The 21,382-nt window shown below is 43.7% G+C and overlaps 1 protein-coding gene across 1 annotated transcript in view; it reads left to right on the top strand.

Moving 5' to 3' along the window:
- Positions 1 to 2,072: 2,072 nt before the first annotated feature.
- LOC144488376 (uncharacterized) overlaps positions 2,073 to 21,382 on the top strand; it is a 32,981-nt gene continuing 13,671 nt past the window's right edge. Inside the window, exons 1-3 of the mRNA XM_078206445.1 lie at positions 2,073 to 2,188; positions 2,876 to 2,927; positions 7,277 to 7,388. Of these exons, the coding sequence (XP_078062571.1) occupies positions 2,073 to 2,188; positions 2,876 to 2,927; positions 7,277 to 7,388 (280 nt within the window). The remainder of the gene's footprint in view (positions 2,189 to 2,875; positions 2,928 to 7,276; positions 7,389 to 21,382) is intronic.

The following is a 21,382-nucleotide window of genomic DNA, read 5'->3' as shown; positions in this document are numbered from 1 at the left end:
TCACCCGATGGATGCCTCACGGTGATATCAGTTGGGGTGGGCCTGCAGTGTGGTGTCACTGAGCAAAGGAGGCAAAGGAAGCCATTGGTCTCTCATACCCCACGGGTGATGACCCACCCGCCCCAGGGCCCTGTATGGGGGTTTCGGATCCCTTACCCACCAGACCAGCGTGGGCCCAGGTGCCACCGTGCATGTCGATCTCAGGCAGGAGTCAGACTGGTTTGCAGCAGGGCATCATCCGAATAGTGTGTAGCGAGTCGTCATCACCCTCCTGCCTGGCAGATATATCGCGAGCACGGAGTACCCAGGCCCACCACTCCGGTGTGACAATGCGCGGGATCACTGGAAGGCACATTCCGGTGTTGGGGGTGGGGGGGAATGGATCCCACTGTCACCAGACCCGAGCCACTGAACCGCATGGTGATCAGAGCCTGTCTCGCCGCCCTCGCACGCCTCTGCTGCGCTGCCAGCCCTGCACCGCCTGGCAGGTGTTCCATGGCGCCCTCCGCCTCCTCTTCCTCCGCCTCCTCTTCCTCCGCCTCCTCTTCCTCCGCCTCCTCTTCCTCCGCCTCCCCTTCCTCCGCCTCCCCTTCCTCCTCCAGGAGGTCACCTTGCTGCTGAGCCAGATTGTGCAGGGCACAGCACACCACCACTATGCGCGAGGTGACCAGGGGGCTGTACTGGAGGGCCCCTCCGGATCAGTCCAGGCACCGGAACCGCATCTTTAGGAGCCCAATGCACCTCTCCACTGTCACGCGGGTGGCTACATGGGCCTCATTATAGCGGGTCTCCGCCTCCGTCACAGGCATCATCAGCCATGTGCGGAGCGGGTAACCCTTATCTCCCAGTAGCCACCCCCGCAGCCTGAGCTCCTCAAATACCTGAGGGATGTCGGACATCCTTACAATGTAGCTATCACGCACACTACCTGGATATCTGGCGCAGACGTGCATGATGGTCATGTTGTGGTCACAGACGATTTGCACATTCAGGGAGTGGAACCCCTTCCTCTTGATGAATCATCGTGGATCCTGTAGGGGGGCCCTGAGGGCGACATGGGTGCAGTCGACCAGCCCCTGCACATTTGGCATCCCCGCAATTGCCACGAACCCCGCAGCCCGGGCTTCCTGATGGGCCTGGTCCAAGTCGAATTTGATAAACTACCCAGCTCGGGCATACAGGGCCTCAGTGACCTGCTTGACACACGTGTGGACTGCAGACTGGGAGATGCCACAGACATCTCCGCTCGGGCTCTGGAAAGAGCCGGTGGTGTAAAGGTTCAGGGCTGCCGTCAATCCGACAGCCACTGAGAGTGGGTGCCCCCCACTGCCCCTCGGCGCCAGGTCCTGCAGCAGGTCACATAGGTGTCGCACGGTCTCCTTTCGGAGTCTGAGACGTTGGCGGCATACGGTGTCCGACTTCTCCTCGAAGGAGACTCGTGCACGGAAGTGCCGGGGTCTCTGCTCCCTCCTTCTGCGAAGCCCCCGCCCTGGGAGAATGTCGGCCACCTCCTGCCTCTGATGGTCGTCTCCCTCCAGCCCTGTAGGTGGTACGGCCCGGGCCTCCTGGGCCCGCAATTCTTCCTCCAGTTCCTCCTCCTCGGCTCCAGCAGCAACCAATAGTACTGCCACATCGATTGGTTGCATTCCAAACGCCATCTCGCCACTCTGAAAGGGGGGTGGGGATAAGGGGAGGGGGGGGGGGTGCAGGGGAGGTGGATTGAGGGGGGGAGCGGGGAGGAGCAGATGTTGGAGTCATGCAATGCTGCTTGCCCCTAGCACATTGACAGCCACAGCCCCCCATTACCCTCAGTCCCCCCCAGCCCCAAGCTGCACACAGCCACAGCCCCCCCATTACCCCCAATCCCCCCAGCCCCAGGCTGCACACAGCCACAGTCCCTGGTTGCTTTGGCAGGCTGCTGCAGTGCTATGTGCCCTCTGTGCACATCTCCAGCCTTCAGCCTGCAGTGAGCTGTGGTGCTAGGACCCAGCTGCACTGCAGGGCTCAGTGTTGTGCAGAGCAGCAGCCCCCCCCACACAGTCCCTGAGACGCCACCCACCCGGGACAGCAGAATGGCTGCGACTTCCAATGCACGTAAGTACCACGGAACCTCCGATCGCAACGCGCCTACCTCCTCTCACACCCTCGCTGTGGAGGCGCCTGCTCCCGACTTTCATTTCGCAGGTCGGTAATTGCGCGGGCGCAGATTGGGGCGGAGGATGGTAAAGTGGGAAACTTCGGTAAAGTTGGGCACGGGCTTCATTATGCCGATTTAAATGCATGCAAATGCATTTAAATCGGCCTACTGGCCGATCCAAGCGCGTGCCGGATCGGCGCCTGGATCGGCCGTTGTTAAAGGCGCGATTGGCCTTGGGTCGGGTCTGGACCGCGTTTTAGGCCCGACGCCCAACTTTACCACGATTTCGTGTCCGAAAGCGGACGCGATATTTTGGTAAAATTGGGCCATTGTCCTAAGGGAGAGGAGATGAGGATCATACCAGGAGGAATGGTCAGGGTGAGAGAGAGTAATGGTTTTTTGGGGAGTTGTAGCCTCAAAGGTGGAGGTGAGGATATAGTTGATCACAACATGTCTGCAGTTATTGATTTGCTGAATGAAGGACCAAAGGAATTTTTGAGAGTGCGGTAAAATTGTAAATTAATTGGGATAATATTTTTCCAGGAGTGAGCAAGAAGGAAGTAAGGTTGAGATGAGGAAGAAGATGTGATTTTACTATTTTTCATGGTTTCACAATTTTAATTTGAACCATTAATGCTGTACTGCTCTGTAGGTTTAAAAAGAATGAAATCTTCTATAAATTGTACTTCCTTAATTTGGTGTAGACCAACACTGATTATTCTCTTTATTTATTCATAGGTCTCCTGTTCTGAAGCCATTCTTCTTCTTACACCCAAAACAGAATTTTACGGTATAGTAATTGTGTTAAACATTTTAAAATACCAAACCAAAGGAGAGGCTCCACAGAAAAGCATGTTCAGTCTACACTACACAATTAAACCTTGCTTCCAAATTGATGCCATCTGAGTTGTGCGTATAATTTGGGACCTTTTTTGCTCTAAATTCTGATTTGATATACAATATTAAGTTAATTAAGTTAATCTAGCATGTTTAGCGCCAAGTCAGATGATTGGGGGTTTAAGCGTTGATTCCCTGGCCTGGTGTTTCCACTTGACTGCTTGTTATTTTGGCACAATTCATCCAAAATTGGTGCAACTGAGACTGGGGACTAACTTTTAAGCACAAATGACATTTAGCTCCACTCGCGTTCTGCAATCTTGGTTTAAAAACATTGGGATAGAAATACATAAAACTAGCCAAGGCCTAACCGCCGCAGCTAGCTTCTGCTAATTGCGCACATCTGCAGGCCTTTGAGGAGGCTTCACAATTTAAGCTTTTTGGGCACAAGGAGATTATTGGATTAATTTACTAAAATCGACTACTGTGCTCCAATAAAATGAGTAAATGGTTCTATTTTTTTAATTGGTCCTGTATATTTTTTAGAAGTCATGTTCAGTCATTTAAAATTCAGTTACCTACAACACTGCACTGAAAATGCTTATTCTTTGTGACAAATCAATTTTTTGGCTGTGCTAATCAAGCTGTAGCACGATTAAACATATCAGGGAATTTTATACAACAATTTTCTTAATTTTTTAAAAAACTATGGCCGGGATTCTCCCGACAGTGTAGCAGGTCGGAAGAATCGATGGGCCGAATGGCCTCTTTCTGTACTGTAGGGTTTCTATGAAGACACCAGCAGGGGACCTTTAGTAAGGTTCGTGACCAGCGTTCAGCCAGTCGTGAGTCCCCCAGGCGCTTTTTTTTTTAAGCGCAATCAGCTCCATGCCAGAAACCTGCGCGGAGCTGATTATCATATGGAGATTACAATTTCCATATAATTAGCGGGCCTGGGAAGGTATTCTCTGGGCTCGCTAGTGTCTCTTCCCCCTCCTGCCGGCTGGGAGTGGTTCCTGCCAGCAGGGTTTACGACTGCTCCCCACTGATGGGGGACAGGCATCCTTACCCCATTAGGGGGGACAGAGGCCATCGAAGCCTCACCGGAAGGTTGGAGACAAGGGGGGAGGTGCCCCTTGGTCAGTGCAGCCTGGCCCCCTAGCACTGCTCAAGGGGCAAACTAGCACTGCCACTGGGCACAGGACAGTGCCAAGTGGGCGGGGCCAGAAGGAGCGGAGCATACGGGGGGGTGCTGCCACTCTGCAAGTGGGATTGGTGGGGGAGGGAGGGAGGAGGCGATGAAGGTTGGCGGTCAGGGCTGGCCATGAGGGCGTATTGGGCTTGATCATCGGGGTGGGGGGGTGATGGTGATCGGGGTTGGCCGGGCGTTGGGGGCGAGATCGGGGCTGGCCCAGGAGTGTAGTAGGCCAGTGATGAGGGGATTGCAGGGAAGGCCAGCGATCAGGAAGCCGGCGATGGGGGCCACTGTGCGTGCGCTGATCTCTGCACTGACAGATCGGCGCATGTGCAGTGGTTCAGCACTATGCTGTTGGCCTCTCGGGCAGGAATTAGCCCCGCTCCCTACTTACCAGGGGGAATCATGCTGAGGTATTCTGCATTGCACAGAGTGTTGGAGGTTCATTCTGGTGGGAACCTCCCAAAAAATGGGTGGGAAATACTCCCATTTTCTCTGCCATTGGGCACTTAGTTTTATTTTTGGAGCATCCCGGTCTATATTTTAAAATGTTGCTCAATGTGCTGGTTTATGGCAGGTTTTGAATATGGTGAAATGCAAATATGTTTGAGCAGAAAACCAAAAACAAAATGTGGGAACAATTTACACCAATGATAACTCTACCTTTACATTTGTTGGTAAATATTTAAATTGTTAACTAAGGATAACTGCAGAACTTTAAGCACCTTTTATGTCAATTAGTACTCTTCATGTTGCCCAATGCAGTACCAGATCCCCACACATGGGTTTATCTCTTAATTTGTTCTCAACACAGGATTTTGTGCCTTCTGCCCAAAAGTTGAATTGGTTATTTGAACTTTACAAGACTGTCAAATAACATTCTAGAATGTGCGTTAACATCACCTTTTTGGAAATCAACTACTTGGTCTGTTTAAGTTTTTTTTGTTTTGTTTGTTGTCATCCATGTCACATGGATCTTGAACACTTCACAATCTGTATATCAAGAATGATGCATGATTTGCGAATTGGTTCCTCATTCTTTAAGTGGCATTATCCTCAAACTAAGCTCCAACCTCACTAACCCCACTGATCCAAATCTGTGGATTTTTTTCTGTTAGTTAGCAGGTGAGCAGATGCTCATTTTAAATGTGCACCAGTGTTTTTGCTTATATTAGAAACCACAGGAAAGCATGGCATCTAGCATTCTCACTTTCCAAATGGGAGGCTACAAGAAGATTTAAATTCAAATATAAAATTACATGCGTATATTGGAGGCCAAACAACAGGTCAAACCTGCATAATATTAGGCAGCTAGATTGACACTGAGATGTACTCTGTTACAAACTCATGTTCTAAAATGCTTCAGGGGTCTGAGTTTGAAGTCTATTGGAAACTTGGATAAACCCATCATAGACTGAGGCACAGGTACTCTGTGTAAGTTGGCATCACCAGATAAGAAATTATGTACTTTGCTTTTAAATAAGATAATGTTATACATCACTTTGGGCCTCCTTTCTGTACTACTTCTAAACATAGTTTACTACAAATTATGTGGAAGATGTGAAATTACTGTCCATATTTTTTTCCCAGTTCTGTTAAATGTGCTTGGTATTAAAGTAACTTAATTCTATGAAGGAATTGGTTAGAGCTTGTATGAGAAAAAGACATCTGGTATTAAGTGAGGCAAATCATTTTTAATCCTTGGTTACACTTATTGTGTTAAGAGAAGCACTTTCAAAGCTAAAGAGTAAAAAAAACAATTATAACAAGTTGTTCAAAGCAGGATAACGTTATAATGACAAACAATGATGTGTACCAGGAAAGATAATTCGGAAGCGACTGATAAATAATGACCCCCGATATTCATAGAACAGTTCAGTGCAGATGGAGGCCATTCAAACCATTGAGTCTGCTGCACTGGCTCTTCTGAAGAATAATCCTGTTCGTCACAGTCTCTCTCTCTCTCTCTCTCTTCCACACACACACACAGCCCCCCCCCCCCCATATCTGTGTGTCTTTTCTCACTCAATTATTTCTCTAATTCCCCTTTGGAAGCCGCTATTGAATCGGTATCCAGCACCCGATCAGGCAATGTATTCCAAATCCTAACCACTCATTGGGTGAGAGAGTTTCTCCTCGTGCTGCATCTTTTTTTTGCCAATCAGCTTAAATTTTCCTTCTAGCTATCGACTTTTCAGCCATTGGTAATAGTTTACGGTTATTTACTCTGCGTAAACCCTTTATTATTTAAAACGGATCTATCAAATCTCCTGCTAAACTTCCCTGCTCTGAGGAGAACAATTCCAGCTTCTCCAGTTTATCCATGTAAATGTAATTCCTCATTCCTGGAACCATTCGAGTAAATCTCTTCTGTACCGTCTCCAAAATCTCCTTGTTCTTACTAAAGTGTGAAGCCCAAAATCAGGCACAATACACTGATTAGGGCCAAACTGGTGGTTTATATAGATCCTGGGTTTTTTGTACTCTATAGTTCTATTTATAAAGCCCAGGATCACATGTGTTTTACTAACTGCTTTGTCAACCTGTTCTGCACTTGTCAAAATGTGTGCACAGACATCCACAGGAATTTTTTCTTGCAGCCGCCTTTAAAATAGTACCATTCAATATGCATTCTTCCAACCAAAATATATCACCTCATACTTTTCAGCATTGAACCAATTAGTAACTAATATTTGCAAGTCTCTGAATTTGAACCCATAACTGTTTCTTAGCCTGATTGAGACAAAAGAATGTTCATACCACAACGTGACTCAATGCTATGGCGATACTTAAGTGTGCAGTAAGAAAGAAACTGCTGCAAAAAAGTATGATAAATGGTGGTTGCCAGTCTGCAATTTTTTGATCTGCAGTCCTTATGGACAGTGCTCAGGAGTATCAGTCACATAATCGAACTTGAATTTCATGGCCTCACTTACCCTGAACTGTAAAATCCTGCCCAAGGTCAACGGACCTTTCCATGGTGCGCCCCTCGCCCGCTTCGATTCCCGTGGTGGACGGGACAGTAACATTCAGGTCAAAGTATCTTAAGTCTATTATAATTTAAACACCATCATATTGTTAAAACTGATAACATTGTCTTTTTGCAGATTGATATATTTCTGAATGGAAAGCATGCAGAAATGTTTAAAGAAGACTTTAACTATCCACACTTACCTGCTCTAGAGGAAAATATAGAACAGAAAGAGGATGATCTAAAAGGTGTGTGGATAATGTTTTATCTATGTTGCATTTCATGTGACACTAAAATGGTTTTCCAGATGTGTTGATGCATGTATATTTATTTGGAGGTGGAGTGGTGAGGGAGTGAGAGCAGAGTAGTGGAAAGCCAGTAAGGGGAGAGCTAAGCAGATGTGAGTTTGTGGTATTAAATTGTTCAAAGGTTGGTGCTAATTGGCAAACTTACTCACATGGCCAAAAGAATGGCTGTGTGGGAAGTGAAAATGTCACACTCTGTAGCATAAGTGCCCTACATAGGCTGGAACATCACAATTGAAGGCAACATTTAACCCTGATTGCATCTAACCTTTGCCTACAGTTCAATTAATGTACATCATAGATAATTTATTCTGTGAAACACTTCAGGAGATTTTGACCAAATGAAAGGTTATACAAATGCAAATATTTGTTTCTGAGAGAGAAAGAAAACCCCTTTCTCTATTGTGCAGTGGAGTGTAATGTGCTGTAGAAAACACAGTGTATTGCAAATTAATTTCTTTATTTTCTTCTTTGCTCAATGATAAAACCGGAGTATATCTCTAAATCACTAAAGTTACAGCATCAATTGGGAGAGCTCCTGAGGAAAGTCTTGTTTTTGGATACTGTTCAGTAGGTCTTAATGAAATAGTTGTAGTCTTAAGTAGATTAACTGTATGTACTTATTAACTACAAGAACCACCTATCACTAAAAATGCCAAATTGACAAAGAATGGTTCAATACTAAGGGATGGAAAAAGAGGATGAAACGATACCTAGATGCCAGGACAACCTGCAATTCATGGAGTTTACCCGAAAGGACAGGGCCTACACCCCTCCTCCAACAGTAGTACGAATAAGATATGGAAGGGTGCACTCGTGTTCTTAATCCGTTTATGAGTGGAAACAGTTTCTGCCTATCCTGCGCAGCCCCCTCTCCTCTCAGCCTTCTTTTCTCCAAGGAGAGAAACAGTCCCAACTTCACGGTGGCATGGTGATTAGCACTGCTGCCCCACAGCACCAGGGACCTGGGTTCGATTCCAGCCTTGGGTGACTGGTTGTGTGGGGTTTGCACATTGTGCCTATGTTTCGTGCATTTCCTCCGGGTGCTCCAGTTTCCTCCCACAGTCCAAAGATGTGCAGGCTAGGTGGATTGGCCATGCTAAATTGCCTCTTAGTGTCCCAAGATGTGCAGATTAGGGAGATTAGTTGGGTAAATGCGTAGGGTTACGGGGATAGGGTAATCATGGACCAGGGTAAAATACTCTTTCAGAGAGTTGATGTAGACTTGATGGGCCAAATGGCCTCCTTCTGCACTGTAGGAATTCTATTATTCTCTCAGATTTATCCTCATTACTTAAGTTTCTCATCCCTGGAACCATTCTTCTTCTGCACTCTCTCCAATGTGTTCACATTCTTCCTATAGTGTGGCGCCCAGAACTGTGTACACTATTCCTGCTGAGGTCTAACAAATGTGTATAAATTCAGCATAGCCTCCTTGGCTCTTGTTCTCTATGCCCTTGTTCATAAAGCCTAGAATACTATATGCTTTATTAACTGCTCTCTCCATCTGTCATTCCACCTTCAATGATTTATACACATATACACCCAGGTCCCCCTGCTCCTGCACCCCTTTTAGAATTTTACCCCTTATTTTCTATTGTTCCTCCATGGTCTTCCTACCAAGTGCATCATCTCACACTTTACATTGAACTTTATCTGCCACCTATCTGCCCATTCCACCAACTTGTCTATATCCTTTCAAAGTTCTATTGTTAAAACCCAATGTGTAAGTGAAAATAAATTAGGCTTTTAAATGGAGATTGATCGTACCATTATGCATTGTGCAGTAAATTTGGAGTAGAGTAGAGGTTTCTGGCTGGGGTTTTGTGTGACACATGACACCTTAGTTCAGTTTTGTTTTCAAGAAAATGATGCAAAATTGTCAATGAAATAATGTGGTTTGTAACTGCTGCCTTCAATAATTGGTTGTCTTAGTAGGGTTACCAACTCTGGCTGGTCATGTTCTAGGAGATGTAATCACATGACCTCTTCAGCTGCCCCTCTCCCTGACAGTGATCGCTCAACATTTCAATCATCACAGAGACCCACCTTCCCAAAACCTTTTGGTTTTGACTTTTGAAAATCTGGACACCCAACTTTAAAAAGAATAAGAAAGTATGACTAGAGAAGTGTACCTGTAATTACTATAATGTGCTTACTCCCATCTGGTGGGCCATCTAGTGTTCAGTTAACAATGCGCAAGTAACAGACCTCTCAGCTGAAAACTTCCCTGTTAATCATCCTGGGGGAGGGAAGATGGAGAATAAGCAGAAGAGCAGAAAATGAGTAAGGAGAGTGAGGACCGCAGGAGAGAAGAGAGGCTCAAGAATCAGGAGGTAGGAGAGTTGATGGAGTGTGGAGGATGGTGATAAGTAAGTGGGGGTGGGAGTGGGAGGAGAGAAAGTAATGGGGTATAATATTCCATTCTGCTTGAACAGCCTGCTAAACACCTTTTCCCCTTCACCTGTTTTCTACATCTCTTTCCTGTTCCTCCTTCCCCCATATTTCGTCTTCCTTCACATCTTAGCTTTCCTCCCCCCTTGCCCTCTCTTCCTCCATCTCATCAGTTCCCCACCCTTCCTTCCTCCACTTATTGTTCTTCTCCCTTTGTTCATGGTTGCTTTTCCCTCTGCTTGTAAGTGTAGAGAGAGGGGGGAGGGGGGGGGGGGGGGGGGGGGGGGAATAGCCGGAGAGCTAGAGTGGGGGGGGGGGGGGGGAAATAGCCGGAGAGCTAGAGTGGGGGGGGGGGGAATAGCCGGAGAGCTAGAGTGGGAATGAAGATGCAACTGGGGAGATTTGGGCAGGGTGTGGTGGCAGTAACAGCCACATCTGAGTGTTAGCTGGGGGCAAGGGTGACCTCAGAGGGCAGTGGAGGAGCAACCAAATTGGTGGTGGCAGATGTACAGGACTCCTAGATAGGAAAGTGGAGAGGGCAACCATAGTGGAGGAGGTGAGCCAGAGAGAAGCATTGAAAGTATCAGTCACAGGAAATCCACAATCTTTTAAGCCAATTCACACTTTGTTTTACGTCTTGACCCTTAATTACCACTCCTTACAGTAATATGTTTTAATTGTTCCTCCTGGTGTTTTATTTTTAGTCCCAATGTTTGTTAATTTAGTTCTTCTGTTTATATGTTTTTTTCTGAGTCAAGCTTCTACTGTTTACATTTCTGTATTGCTACTCATTTATCTTTTCCTTAAATACTCCTGTTGTAATGTCGTTCCTTACAAATTTATTAAACCTTTCTCCTCCTGTTTTTTTTTCTACTAATCTTTATTTGTTAATTCCCATAACCACTAGATATCTATGTAAATTATATTAGTGTGATGCCCACAGCTTCTATTTAAATATAACCACTTCTCTTTTAACTCTTGCTTCTACTCCTTTTTTAAGTTCCGTCTTACTATGCTATTGATTTTCAGGCCCATTTCATGTTTATTATTCTCTCTCGTGCCAATGAGGAATTAACTGGAAATAATGATATACAGCAAGCTAAAAATGGGGCTTTAAACAGATTACATGGGGGGAATGGTTGGCAAATAGAACATGATGTTAGTATAATATTTAAACGGAGATGAAAGAGATATAAATGAAATCTACTAAGACAAACAATAAAAAAGCATATCAGAGGCCGGGTTTCCTGATGATTTGTTCAAATTTGAGGAGAAAAAAACATTTAGCATTTAAAGGAGAGATAATAAAATTGAAAATAGAACAAATGTAAAGAGCATTGGAATGCTACAGACAAGGAGATCAAGAGTAGGACAGGAATTCTGAAAAACATCAGTCTAGAAGTAGTCATCAATTTCTCGGTCTTTTGGCTAAGATCGAGTGTAGTATCGACATGCTGTGCTTGGTTGAAGTCATTAGGTTACATTTTAGCTTCATTTGCCGCAATTTTTAAAAGCGGCATCTTGGCCTTTTGGCTAAGATGCAAATGAGATAAAGCCTTGGAGGAGGTGCAATGCCTACTCCAATCAGCTTGGATCATGTAGATCAAGCCCAAGACAAGAGGTGAGAGCCCTGTCTTGTCAGCTTGGATCGGGAATGTCTCAACTTGTTGAGACTCTGAATTGGACTTGATTTGATTGAATTGGAATAAAAACAAAAAAAGAAAATCACAAAGAAATAATAAAAATCAATGTCAGACTACTTGGAGATGAAGGTGCATGCTTGTAGTTACAGATTGAAACAATGGTGGATTGCAAAATAAGTGCTTGGTCTCAGTTTCCACAGTAAAGGTAAATGTTAGAATTATATTACACCAGATGAGGCTGTAGAACATTTAGTAGAGTTTATTCATAAAGAGAAAAGAAAGAACTTGCCTTTCTAAAGCTCTTTTTACATCTTCAGGGCATCCAAAATCAATAAGTTAGTTTTGATGTATAGTCACTGTTGCTGCATGGACATGATGTGGAGATGCTGGCGTTGGACTGGGGTAAACACAGTAAGAAGTCTCACAACATCAGGTTAAAGTCCAACAGGTTTATTTGGTAGCAAATTTGGCTTTTGCTACCAAATAAACCTGTTGGACTTTAACCTGGTGTTGTTAGACTTCTTGCTGCATGGACAAACATGCCAGCAGTTTGGGCATAGCAAGGTTCCATTAGGATCGGTGAGATGAATCATAGAATAGAATCATAGAATTCCTACAGTGCAGAAGGAGGCCGTTCAGCCCATCGAGTCTGCACTGACAACAATCCTACCCAGGCACTGTCCCCTTAACCCCATGTATTTATCCTGCTAATCCCCCTGCCACTAAGGGGCAATTTAGCATGGCCAATCCACCTAACCAGCACATCTTTGGACTGTTGGAGGAAACCGGAGCACCCGGAGGAAACCCATACAAACACAGGGAGAATGTGCAAACTCCACACAGACAGTCAGCAGAGGCCTGAATTGAACGTGGGTCCCTGGCGCTGTGAGGCAGCAGTGCTAACCACTGTGTCACCCAGATTATCTGAGATTTTCAGGTGGTGTTGGTTAAAGGATAGATGTTGGTCAAAGCACCCGGAGAACTCTTGTGCTGTCCTCCAAATGGTACCAAGGGATCTTTTCCATCAACCAAGAGGACTAAGGGAGCCTCAGTTTAATGTTTCATCTGAAAGGCGATCTGGAAACTCATCTATGGTGATGCAGCAATTGCTCAGTTCTGTATTAAAGGCCTTGGTATTAACTTGGAGTGAGCAGGCTTGTTGTTTTGCAACTGAGAAAACCAGAAGAACAGGTTTCACTGTCAAACATAACAGCAGGATATGATTATCTTCTTTTTGTCTCTGTTTATAAGCCATAGCCAGGTTGACTGGAGGAATGTATGTAGTGGAGGTTCCCAGGGGGCAATGTTAGGATCACTGTTTTTCTTGATACATATTAATGATTTAGAGTTGGATATACACAGCTTGAAAGTATCATCAACTGTGAGGCAGAAAGTGATAAACCTCAAGAGGTCATAAGCTGGTGGAATGGGCAGACAAGTGGCAGTGAAATGTGAAGTGAATCATTTTTGTTGGAAAATTGAGGAGAGGCAATAGAAAAAAAGGGTACAATTCTAAAGGGCGTGCAGGAGCAGAGGGACCAAGGAATATTTATGCACAAATCATTGAAGGTAACAGGGCAGATTGAGACAGCAGTTAATTAAGTTTTGTACATGGGGGCAAAGAGAACAAAAGCAAAGAAGTTATGCTAAACCTGAATAGCTAAAGAACACAGTAAGAAGTTTAACAACATCATAGCTAAAGAACATGCAGTGGATGTGCTTTATATAGACTTTCAGTAAGCATTTGATAAACTACAGAAGGGAATAAAGATGCATGAAATTAAGTGAAATGGATAGTAAAGTGATTTAAAGTGTAAAAACTACTTATCCAATTGGAAAGATGTGGTTAGTGGTGTTTATTCAGTTACACAGGTCTATATTGGGTTAGTCTGATTTACTAAATATATAAATAATTTGGACTTAAATTGAGCGAACAATATTAACATCTGTTGAAACTTGGTAAAAAAATAGGGACAAGATAAATAAGCTAACAGAGCAGACAAATAGCAGATTCAGTTGAATAGAGAAAAAGATGATGCATAGAAGTAATTTTAGGCAAAAAGAACACACTTTAAATGCAATAGAGGAGCAGAGGGACTTTAACATAATTATACATAGGCGGGGTAGAACAAGCAGATAAGGCAAATAATAAAGTAAAGAAAATCTTTGGTTTTATATCCAGATGAATAAATTACAAAAGCAGAGGTGTAAATTGAATTTGCACTGGACCTTCGTTTAACCTCAGTATTATTTACAGCTTTGATGCCCCTTTACGTTTTATGGTTTATCTCATGGCCTAATCTTTACTGGGAAGGTTTCCCTTTACTCATGAGTAACTCTGGTCCTACTCAGATAGATTACTTCAAAACATATATTTTAATAAAACTACTTTATTTACATTATACACTAAGTAAGTACATGTCTCCTGTGTATAGACTATTCCGTCTGCTTTAGAGTCCCTAACAAATTACTGCTGTTGTAGCTTTTACATCATAATACACATCACTATCTCATTACCATAACTATTCAACCGTTATACTACACCTCCCACCTACTTCTGTTCATGGTATTTTTGGAGGAGCTGGTCATTCCAGACTGTATATTGATCAACCTTCTTGGCAAAGTTTCCTCACCTGGGTACACTCGACATCTTCCTTCTGTGCTTTTCTGAATTCTTGTAGTTTTTGCTCAGAGATGGGTAGGGAATTTGTTATGATTGATGAGAATGTTTTTACCTCTGAAACGGGGTACTAAGTCTTGGGATATGGTGTGATCAATCATAGCCCTGGATAATGCAGCAGCTGTGGGCTGCACATACATACCTGTCCACTGGTAACATGTCAGTCTAAGTTTGAAACGTATTTGTTGAGTTCAGAAGGGGGACCAATGGTTTATGTTCTGTCTCAGTTGGAATGGTATATCAACTAACCCAGGTATCCCTCTGCTGCCAGGTCACTGCCAATGCTTCTTTCTTTATATTTGCATAGCGTTGCTCTGTTTCTGTTAGTGGCCTGGAGGCAAAGTAGACTGGCTTTTGTTACTATCCTTCTGGACCTGAATGAGCACGGCTCCAAGGCTTGTTGAGGATGCGTCAGCATCTTGGGCAATCTGGGATTATAATGCACCAGCATGTCTGAAGAGATGAGCCTTCCCTTTATTCACTGAAATTAGTTAGTTATCTCAATATCCCAAAATCACTGTTGCTCTTTTTGTAAAATATCTCTCATAGGTTCAGTAATTGTAGCTAAATTCAGAATGAATTTGCCAACCTGACTGATCATTCCAAGGAACCTTTGGACATCAGTAACACACTTTGGTTGTGAAAGTCACTGACTGTTTTCTTTTTTGAAGTCCTACCATTATATACATCCTGTCAATGTATGGTGTGTCCTAAAAACTTAATTGTAGTTTTTGCAAATTCACATTTCTGGTTTAAGGTGAGACGTGTGAACACTGTGATCATGCTGTTGTCATGTGGCTCTATGGATAAGCAGGTCATCTCCATTTGACAAATTACTTCCTGTTTCCTTGCAGAATGTTTAACATGGCTCATTGGAATATCTCCGGAGCTGATGTTATCCTGAAGGGAAGTGCGGTTACAACAGAGCCGTCCAAATGGCACAATAAATATTGTTAGCAGCCTGGACTCCTGGTCAAGGGGTAGCCTCAAGATTAGTGAAGAGGACTCTGTTGGCAAGTTTGGCCAAGCTGTCATCCTCTAATGCCATCGGATAGATTTCTCTTTGCCCTGCTCTGTTTCATTGCGTGAGGTCTACGGAAAGCTTGAGCTTAGGGATTGTTCCAAGCCCTGAGCACCACCTAGTTGGTTGCATGATAAATAGCGATTGTTTTCAGTGATTAGCAAAAGAGCACAAATTCAAGATAGAACTCAAAAAATGCATACTGAGCGGGGAAACAGAAAAATAGTCCTTATGCAAGGACTAATTAGAATGTGAATTCTTTGCCACAAATTATAATCGAAGCGGTCTGTAGATTTCTTTAAAAAGAAATGAGGGTTTTTTTAAGAAGTACAATGTTAATGGATATGGACAGTGAGCAGGAGTGTGGTCACAGGCAAGGTGGGCACATGAACATGAGGAATAAGAGCTGTGCCATTCAACAAGATCATCTTCTAACTCAACTTCACCTTTCACATTATTCCCACATCCTTAGTACCCAAAACTCAATTGATCTCGTCTTGAATATGCTCAATGACTGAGCATCACAACTCTGTGATGTAGAGAATTTCAAACATTCACAACCCTCAGTCCTAAATGGCCAACTCTTATTCTGAGACCCCTGTATTTTAGATCCCCCAGGGGAAACATCTTCTCCACCCTACAGTATCAAGCCCCTTAATAATTTTATACATTCAGTTCGATCACCTCATTCTTCTAAACTCTAGGGAATAAAGGCCTTGTCTACTCAATCGTTCCTCGTAGATCAATCACCTCATCCAGGAACCAGACTGTGGAATTTTGCTACACTCCCTCCAGAGACTAAGACTACACACACTACTCAAAAGCTAACACACCAATTGCCTTCTTAATTCCTGCTGTACTTGCATGTTAACTGTCTGTGATTCACGTACAAGGACACCCAGATCCCGCCGCACTTATTTCTTAGTCTTTCACCATTCAAAAAGTATTCAGTTTTTTTTGTCCTATCAAAGTGAATAACTTCACAGTTTTTGCGTCATCGTATTCTGCTTGCCATGTTCCTGCCCCCTCACCCACCAGTCAACATTCCTCTACAGCCATTTTGCATCCTTCTCACTTTCCCACATAACTTGGTATCATCAGCGAGCTTAGATAAATTACACTCAGTGCCCTGGTTTAAGTCATTAATATAGATTGCAAATAGCTGAGGCCCTGCTAAGTATAGCTGGCTAACATGGACCCTGCTCTTTGTTTTGTGTCCATGAAACAATCCCCAATTCATGTAGCATATTACCCTATCCCATGAAGAATGCTAATTTTCTGTAATAACGTCTGGCATTTTATTGAATGCTTTGTGAAAATCCAAATGCACAGCATCCATTGATTTCCCCTTATCTATCTACTACGGAAGAATACTAGGCTGGACGTGAATCCAGAATTGGGCTGTTTGTGTGCAGTAACTTTCTATGATTCTTTCCCAAAATTGAGAGTAGAAAGTGTTCCAATCCCCAGCACTAAAATCCTTCTTTCATACAATGTTACGTTCAAAAAGAATCCAATCTGACAGATGCATTTTTCCAAGTTTCAAAGCTACAAAGTACCTTTTACACTGAAAGTTAAATGAATAATTTACAGATTTAACACAGTTTTGTAATTGTGTATGTACAAAACAGAATGGCAGAAGGCGGGAAATGGTGTTCCATGTGGTGCACTGAGACAACTGCTGTTCCCAATTTACATTAACCATTTGGACTTCAGAATGAAAAAACAGACGCCCATAACTATTGGGCTCTGAGGTAACATTCCCAGGCGGAAGCCCAAAGATGCGTTGGGGATCCTCCCCAGAATTGCCCACATAAGGATGGCAGGGTGATTGCCTGGGAAGTTCAAACTTCCATTGAGCAATTACCCTGCAGTAGGAACCATGTGAAACTCTGGTTCAAACCTCAGATGATTCCAACTGTCCTACAATAACAGTTACCCAGAAAACGTTAGATGAATTAAAACCACTTCAAATTTCTGGGTAGCTATCATACTGACCCACCCCCTAATACCCTCTACTCTCTCTAACCACACTCCCAACCACCCACATCCCCCAACTACTCTCCCCCACCCCCCTCCCACAGACCACCCTTTGGACCCAGTGCAGTAAAAACGGGACATGGTTTCCTTACCTCTGACTCAACACGAGTCCTCAGGAAGCTGCTGAACTGCACCTTTCTCTCACAGCCCAAGTCGGAAGGTCGGGCAAGAAAGGTGCGGCTGTGTTTCAGGGTAAGTAACTAGGAGCTGAGTAGCAATCCGACTGTGACTATCACTCCACAGAAGTTGCACCCATAATTTCTAAATTTGCAGATGATACCAAGTTGGGGGAATAGTCAAGACTGAAGAAAACTGCAACAAATTACAGGAGGGCATTGATAAACATTGGCAAATAATTGGCACAACACAGAGAAAGATGGTGTAGTGCATTTTGGTAGGAGGAATAGGAAAGAAACTTCTTACGAGGAAGGTGAAAGTCTGGATGGGTAAAGCAACAAAGGGATCGGGAGAAACGTCTTTATCTGGTAATCAATCATAGAATCCCATAGAATTCCTATAGTGCAGAAGGAGGCCATTCGGCCCATCGAGCCTGCACCAACAACGATCCCACCCAGGCCCTATTCCTGTAACCCCACATATTTACCCTGCTAATCCCCCTGACACTAGGGTCAAATTAGCATGGCCAATCAACCTATTCCCGTAATTCCCCTGACACTAGTGGACTAGCGAATTAGGTGGCCAATCCACCTAACTCGCACATCTTTGGAGTGTGGGAGGAAACTGGAGCACCCGGAGGAAACCCACGCCGACACGGGAGAATGTGCAAACTCCACACAGACAGTGACTCAAGTCTGGAATTGAACTCGGGTCTCTGACGCTATGAGGCAGCAGTGCTAATCACTATGCCACCGTGCCACCTTAGGGAGGGTTGTAGTGAATAGTACAGATGCATTTAAGGGAAGCTAGACAAGGAAGAAGGGAAGAGATAGTTATAATGATAGATTTAGATGAGAAAAGTTGAGAGGACGTTTGAGAGGAGTTGACATGACATGAACTGGTTGAGCTGAATGGCCTGTTTCTTAGCCAGAACCCAACAGGTAAAAGTTGAAGTGCGTTGCAACCTTTGCTGTAGACAGTTTGGCATTAAAATGAAGCTGGACATTATTACTTGTACTGGGAATTAATGCCAAACTTAATGACAGCATATTTCTATAAAACTAATTACTTACGAACAGAGCTAAACCTAAATGAAAAAGTACGGTTATATTTACTTGAATTTATTCCTTTGATATTAGTAAAAACAGAAGGAAGACTAAAATTCTGGACATAAAATCTACAACATATGAAATGCACCACCTGCCAGTCAGCATGTGAAAGGGAAAGTTCTGCCTGTTAAACTTTCAGATGAGAGTTTACATTTTCAAAATCTGAATCATTTGGAGATCAAATTGAGTATTTCAAATTATCAATAATAAAATGGACCATTTTCTAAGTGTGCAGATGTATCTTGTTTTCGCCATAAAACAATATAGTGCCTTTAAAACATAAAATTCTTCACAGAAGCATTACTAAAGCACCTATAGAATCACTTACACAGCATTTAAAAAGTGTTCAAATTCAGTACTGTCTGCCCTCTGCAATACCTATCTGCCAATCATGGAATGCCTGCTAAACACTGTCAGGAGGCAGGCATCACAGATATCAGGCAAGCTTCTCCGGCCACTTCCCAGTGTTTTCCTCAGCAGCAGGAGGCAGCGCACCATTTGCTAGCGCCGGAATCTTCTGGGAATTCCCAATGAAGCCACTCCATATCGCCAGGAAATCAGTGTGCATCACCAGCAGGACCAGAGCATCTCAACAGAGTGAAATCTATTTGAGGAAGATGATTCTTGTTCTTTACTTTGCAAGTAACCAGTTGCAAAGTTTTAAAAACTCAAATATTTCAGGACCGTATAAAAATGACATTTAAATTACAGAATTTAAAAAAAAATTCATTTGTGGGACATTGGCGTCACTGGCTGGTCAGCATTTATTGCCCATCCCTAGTTGCCCGACGGCAGTTGAGAATCAACCCCATTGCTGTGGCTCTGGAGTCACATGCAGGCCAAATCTGGTAAAGACAGCAGATTTCCTTCCCTAAAGGACGTTAGTGAACCAGGTGGATTTTTCCCACAACCAACAATGATTTCATGGTTCTTAATTCCAGATTTTTTTTTTTGAATTCAAATTCCACCATCTGCCATGGCCGGATTCAAACCCGGATCTTCAAAACATTAGCTGAGTTTCTGGATTAATAGCCTGGCAATAATACCTCTTGGCCATTGCCTAATTATGAGATGTGCACAAATGAACAAGTTCAAAAGGAGTTAATCGAGAGTGAATTTATAAACATGCAGTAATAATTAACAACAGAATTAACGTTTATCTTCAAAAAAGATAAACTAAGGTTAGCTCAGCAACAGAACTCTTTCCCAAGTGTCCCAAACTAGATAACTTTGTTCTGGAAAAGTTTACCAGTTACACTGGAATCTTCACCCCAAGGGCAAGGACCTATTTCTGTTTTGCATTGGCCAGAAGGATATTCCGATATGCAAGTTGAAAGCTCTCTTAACTTGAAAGTTTTTGAGGGCAAGTCATCACGTTATCAGGTGAACTGAGTTTTGAAATCTTTTCCCAGCAGATCAATAGCAAAATGTGTTGTAACTTGGTACATCACATCTTATAATCTTTCTTAGACTTACACTAGATGCCTGACTGCTATTGAGTCATATCTTTTGTGTATACGTTACAGAAGGGAGGAATGTCGACTTTATTGAAGGAGAGGGAAGGAAAATGATGTCAACAGGCTGTTTTTAATAACTTTACCTCATCTTTCACCATCTCTTTAGAACAGATGCTGTACTATAGTACCAGAGCGGTTACAATACTGGATTACCAATCCAGAGAACAAGACAATTCATGAATTTTAATCATTTAAAATAAACTTGTGCCATTAAAAGTGACCAGTTGGTTTACAGGTTCACAAGTGTCTTTTTGCCATACTTATCCGGTCTGGCCGATATATGAGTCCAGCTATATACGAGTTCAGTCCAGCATCAACATGGTTGATTTTTAATATTCTCTGAGATGGTTTAGAAAGTCACTTGTTGTATAAAACCTCGGGACGAGCAATAAATGTGGGTCTTATCAGGCCAGCCATGTCCCAGGGATGAAAAAATGAAAAATAATCAAATGTGTTTCAAAACTTTGGTAGAGTTGGACAGATTTCGAACAGGAGCCTTTACTTATGTGTACGTTTAATTTTGTTGTTTTTATTAAGTCAAATTTGGTATTGTTAAATCAGTTAATTGTTTAACATTAACTTGGTTGTGGTAGCACTCACCGCAATCAAAAAAACTGAATTCAGCCACCAGTCCAGCACTTACCCTGTCAGCCTATCTGTGTTTAAATACAGTACTGAACTGTTGAAGGTTTCATTATTCTGATGAAAATCTAGCTGCCGATTCTGGTGGATGTAAAAGAAGCCTTGGCCACTATTTACAGAAGAGCAAGTAGTCCTCCTGGGCTTGAACTTTTAGGATTGCGGGAACACATCCCCGCTGACTCTGTGAGTGCACTCTAACGAGCGTTAGTTGGTATTAGGCAGAATTTCCACCCCTCACTTGCGTGGAAGTACCTCCAGGAACAGAGCTGCAGTGGCCACAAGAGGCACTAAAAGTCCCAGGAATCAGAGAAAAGGTTAAATGTCAGGGGTCTGGATGGAGAGAGTAGGGAAGGCCTAGGGAGTTGAGGGGGTGCACAATCAGGGTCTCGGGACAGGCTGAGGAGGGGAGGGAGGTTTGGAGGTCACCGGGCTTCAAAGGGAGAGCCCCCCCTCTCCCTGGTCAGAAGGGGAGTTCCTGATGGACAGACTCCCCACCCTGATCTAACTCTCTTCATTTCCAGGTTCCTCCCCCTGAACTCTCATCTGCCCACCAGCCTAAAAATTGAGACTAGGTGGGAAATGCGCCTTAAGTGTGGGCTTCCTGTCAAAGGCATTGCCCGCCTCAGCATAAAATCACTGTGAGCTCAGAGCGGGCGGGAACCCAGAGGGAATCCCTCACAAACTGCTGGGTGGAGGGGCTGTGGTGTAGAACATAGAAATCTGGCCCTGGTGTCTTGGCCAAACAGCATAGTCAAACACTGATGACCGGGTCAT

This window comes from Mustelus asterias, unplaced genomic scaffold (genome assembly GCF_964213995.1).
Source record: "Mustelus asterias unplaced genomic scaffold, sMusAst1.hap1.1 HAP1_SCAFFOLD_1500, whole genome shotgun sequence".
Classification (NCBI taxonomy): Eukaryota; Metazoa; Chordata; class Chondrichthyes; order Carcharhiniformes; family Triakidae; genus Mustelus; species Mustelus asterias.
The sequence above is the reverse complement of the archived record's forward strand: the minus strand, read 5'-3'. Positions and strand labels throughout refer to the sequence as shown.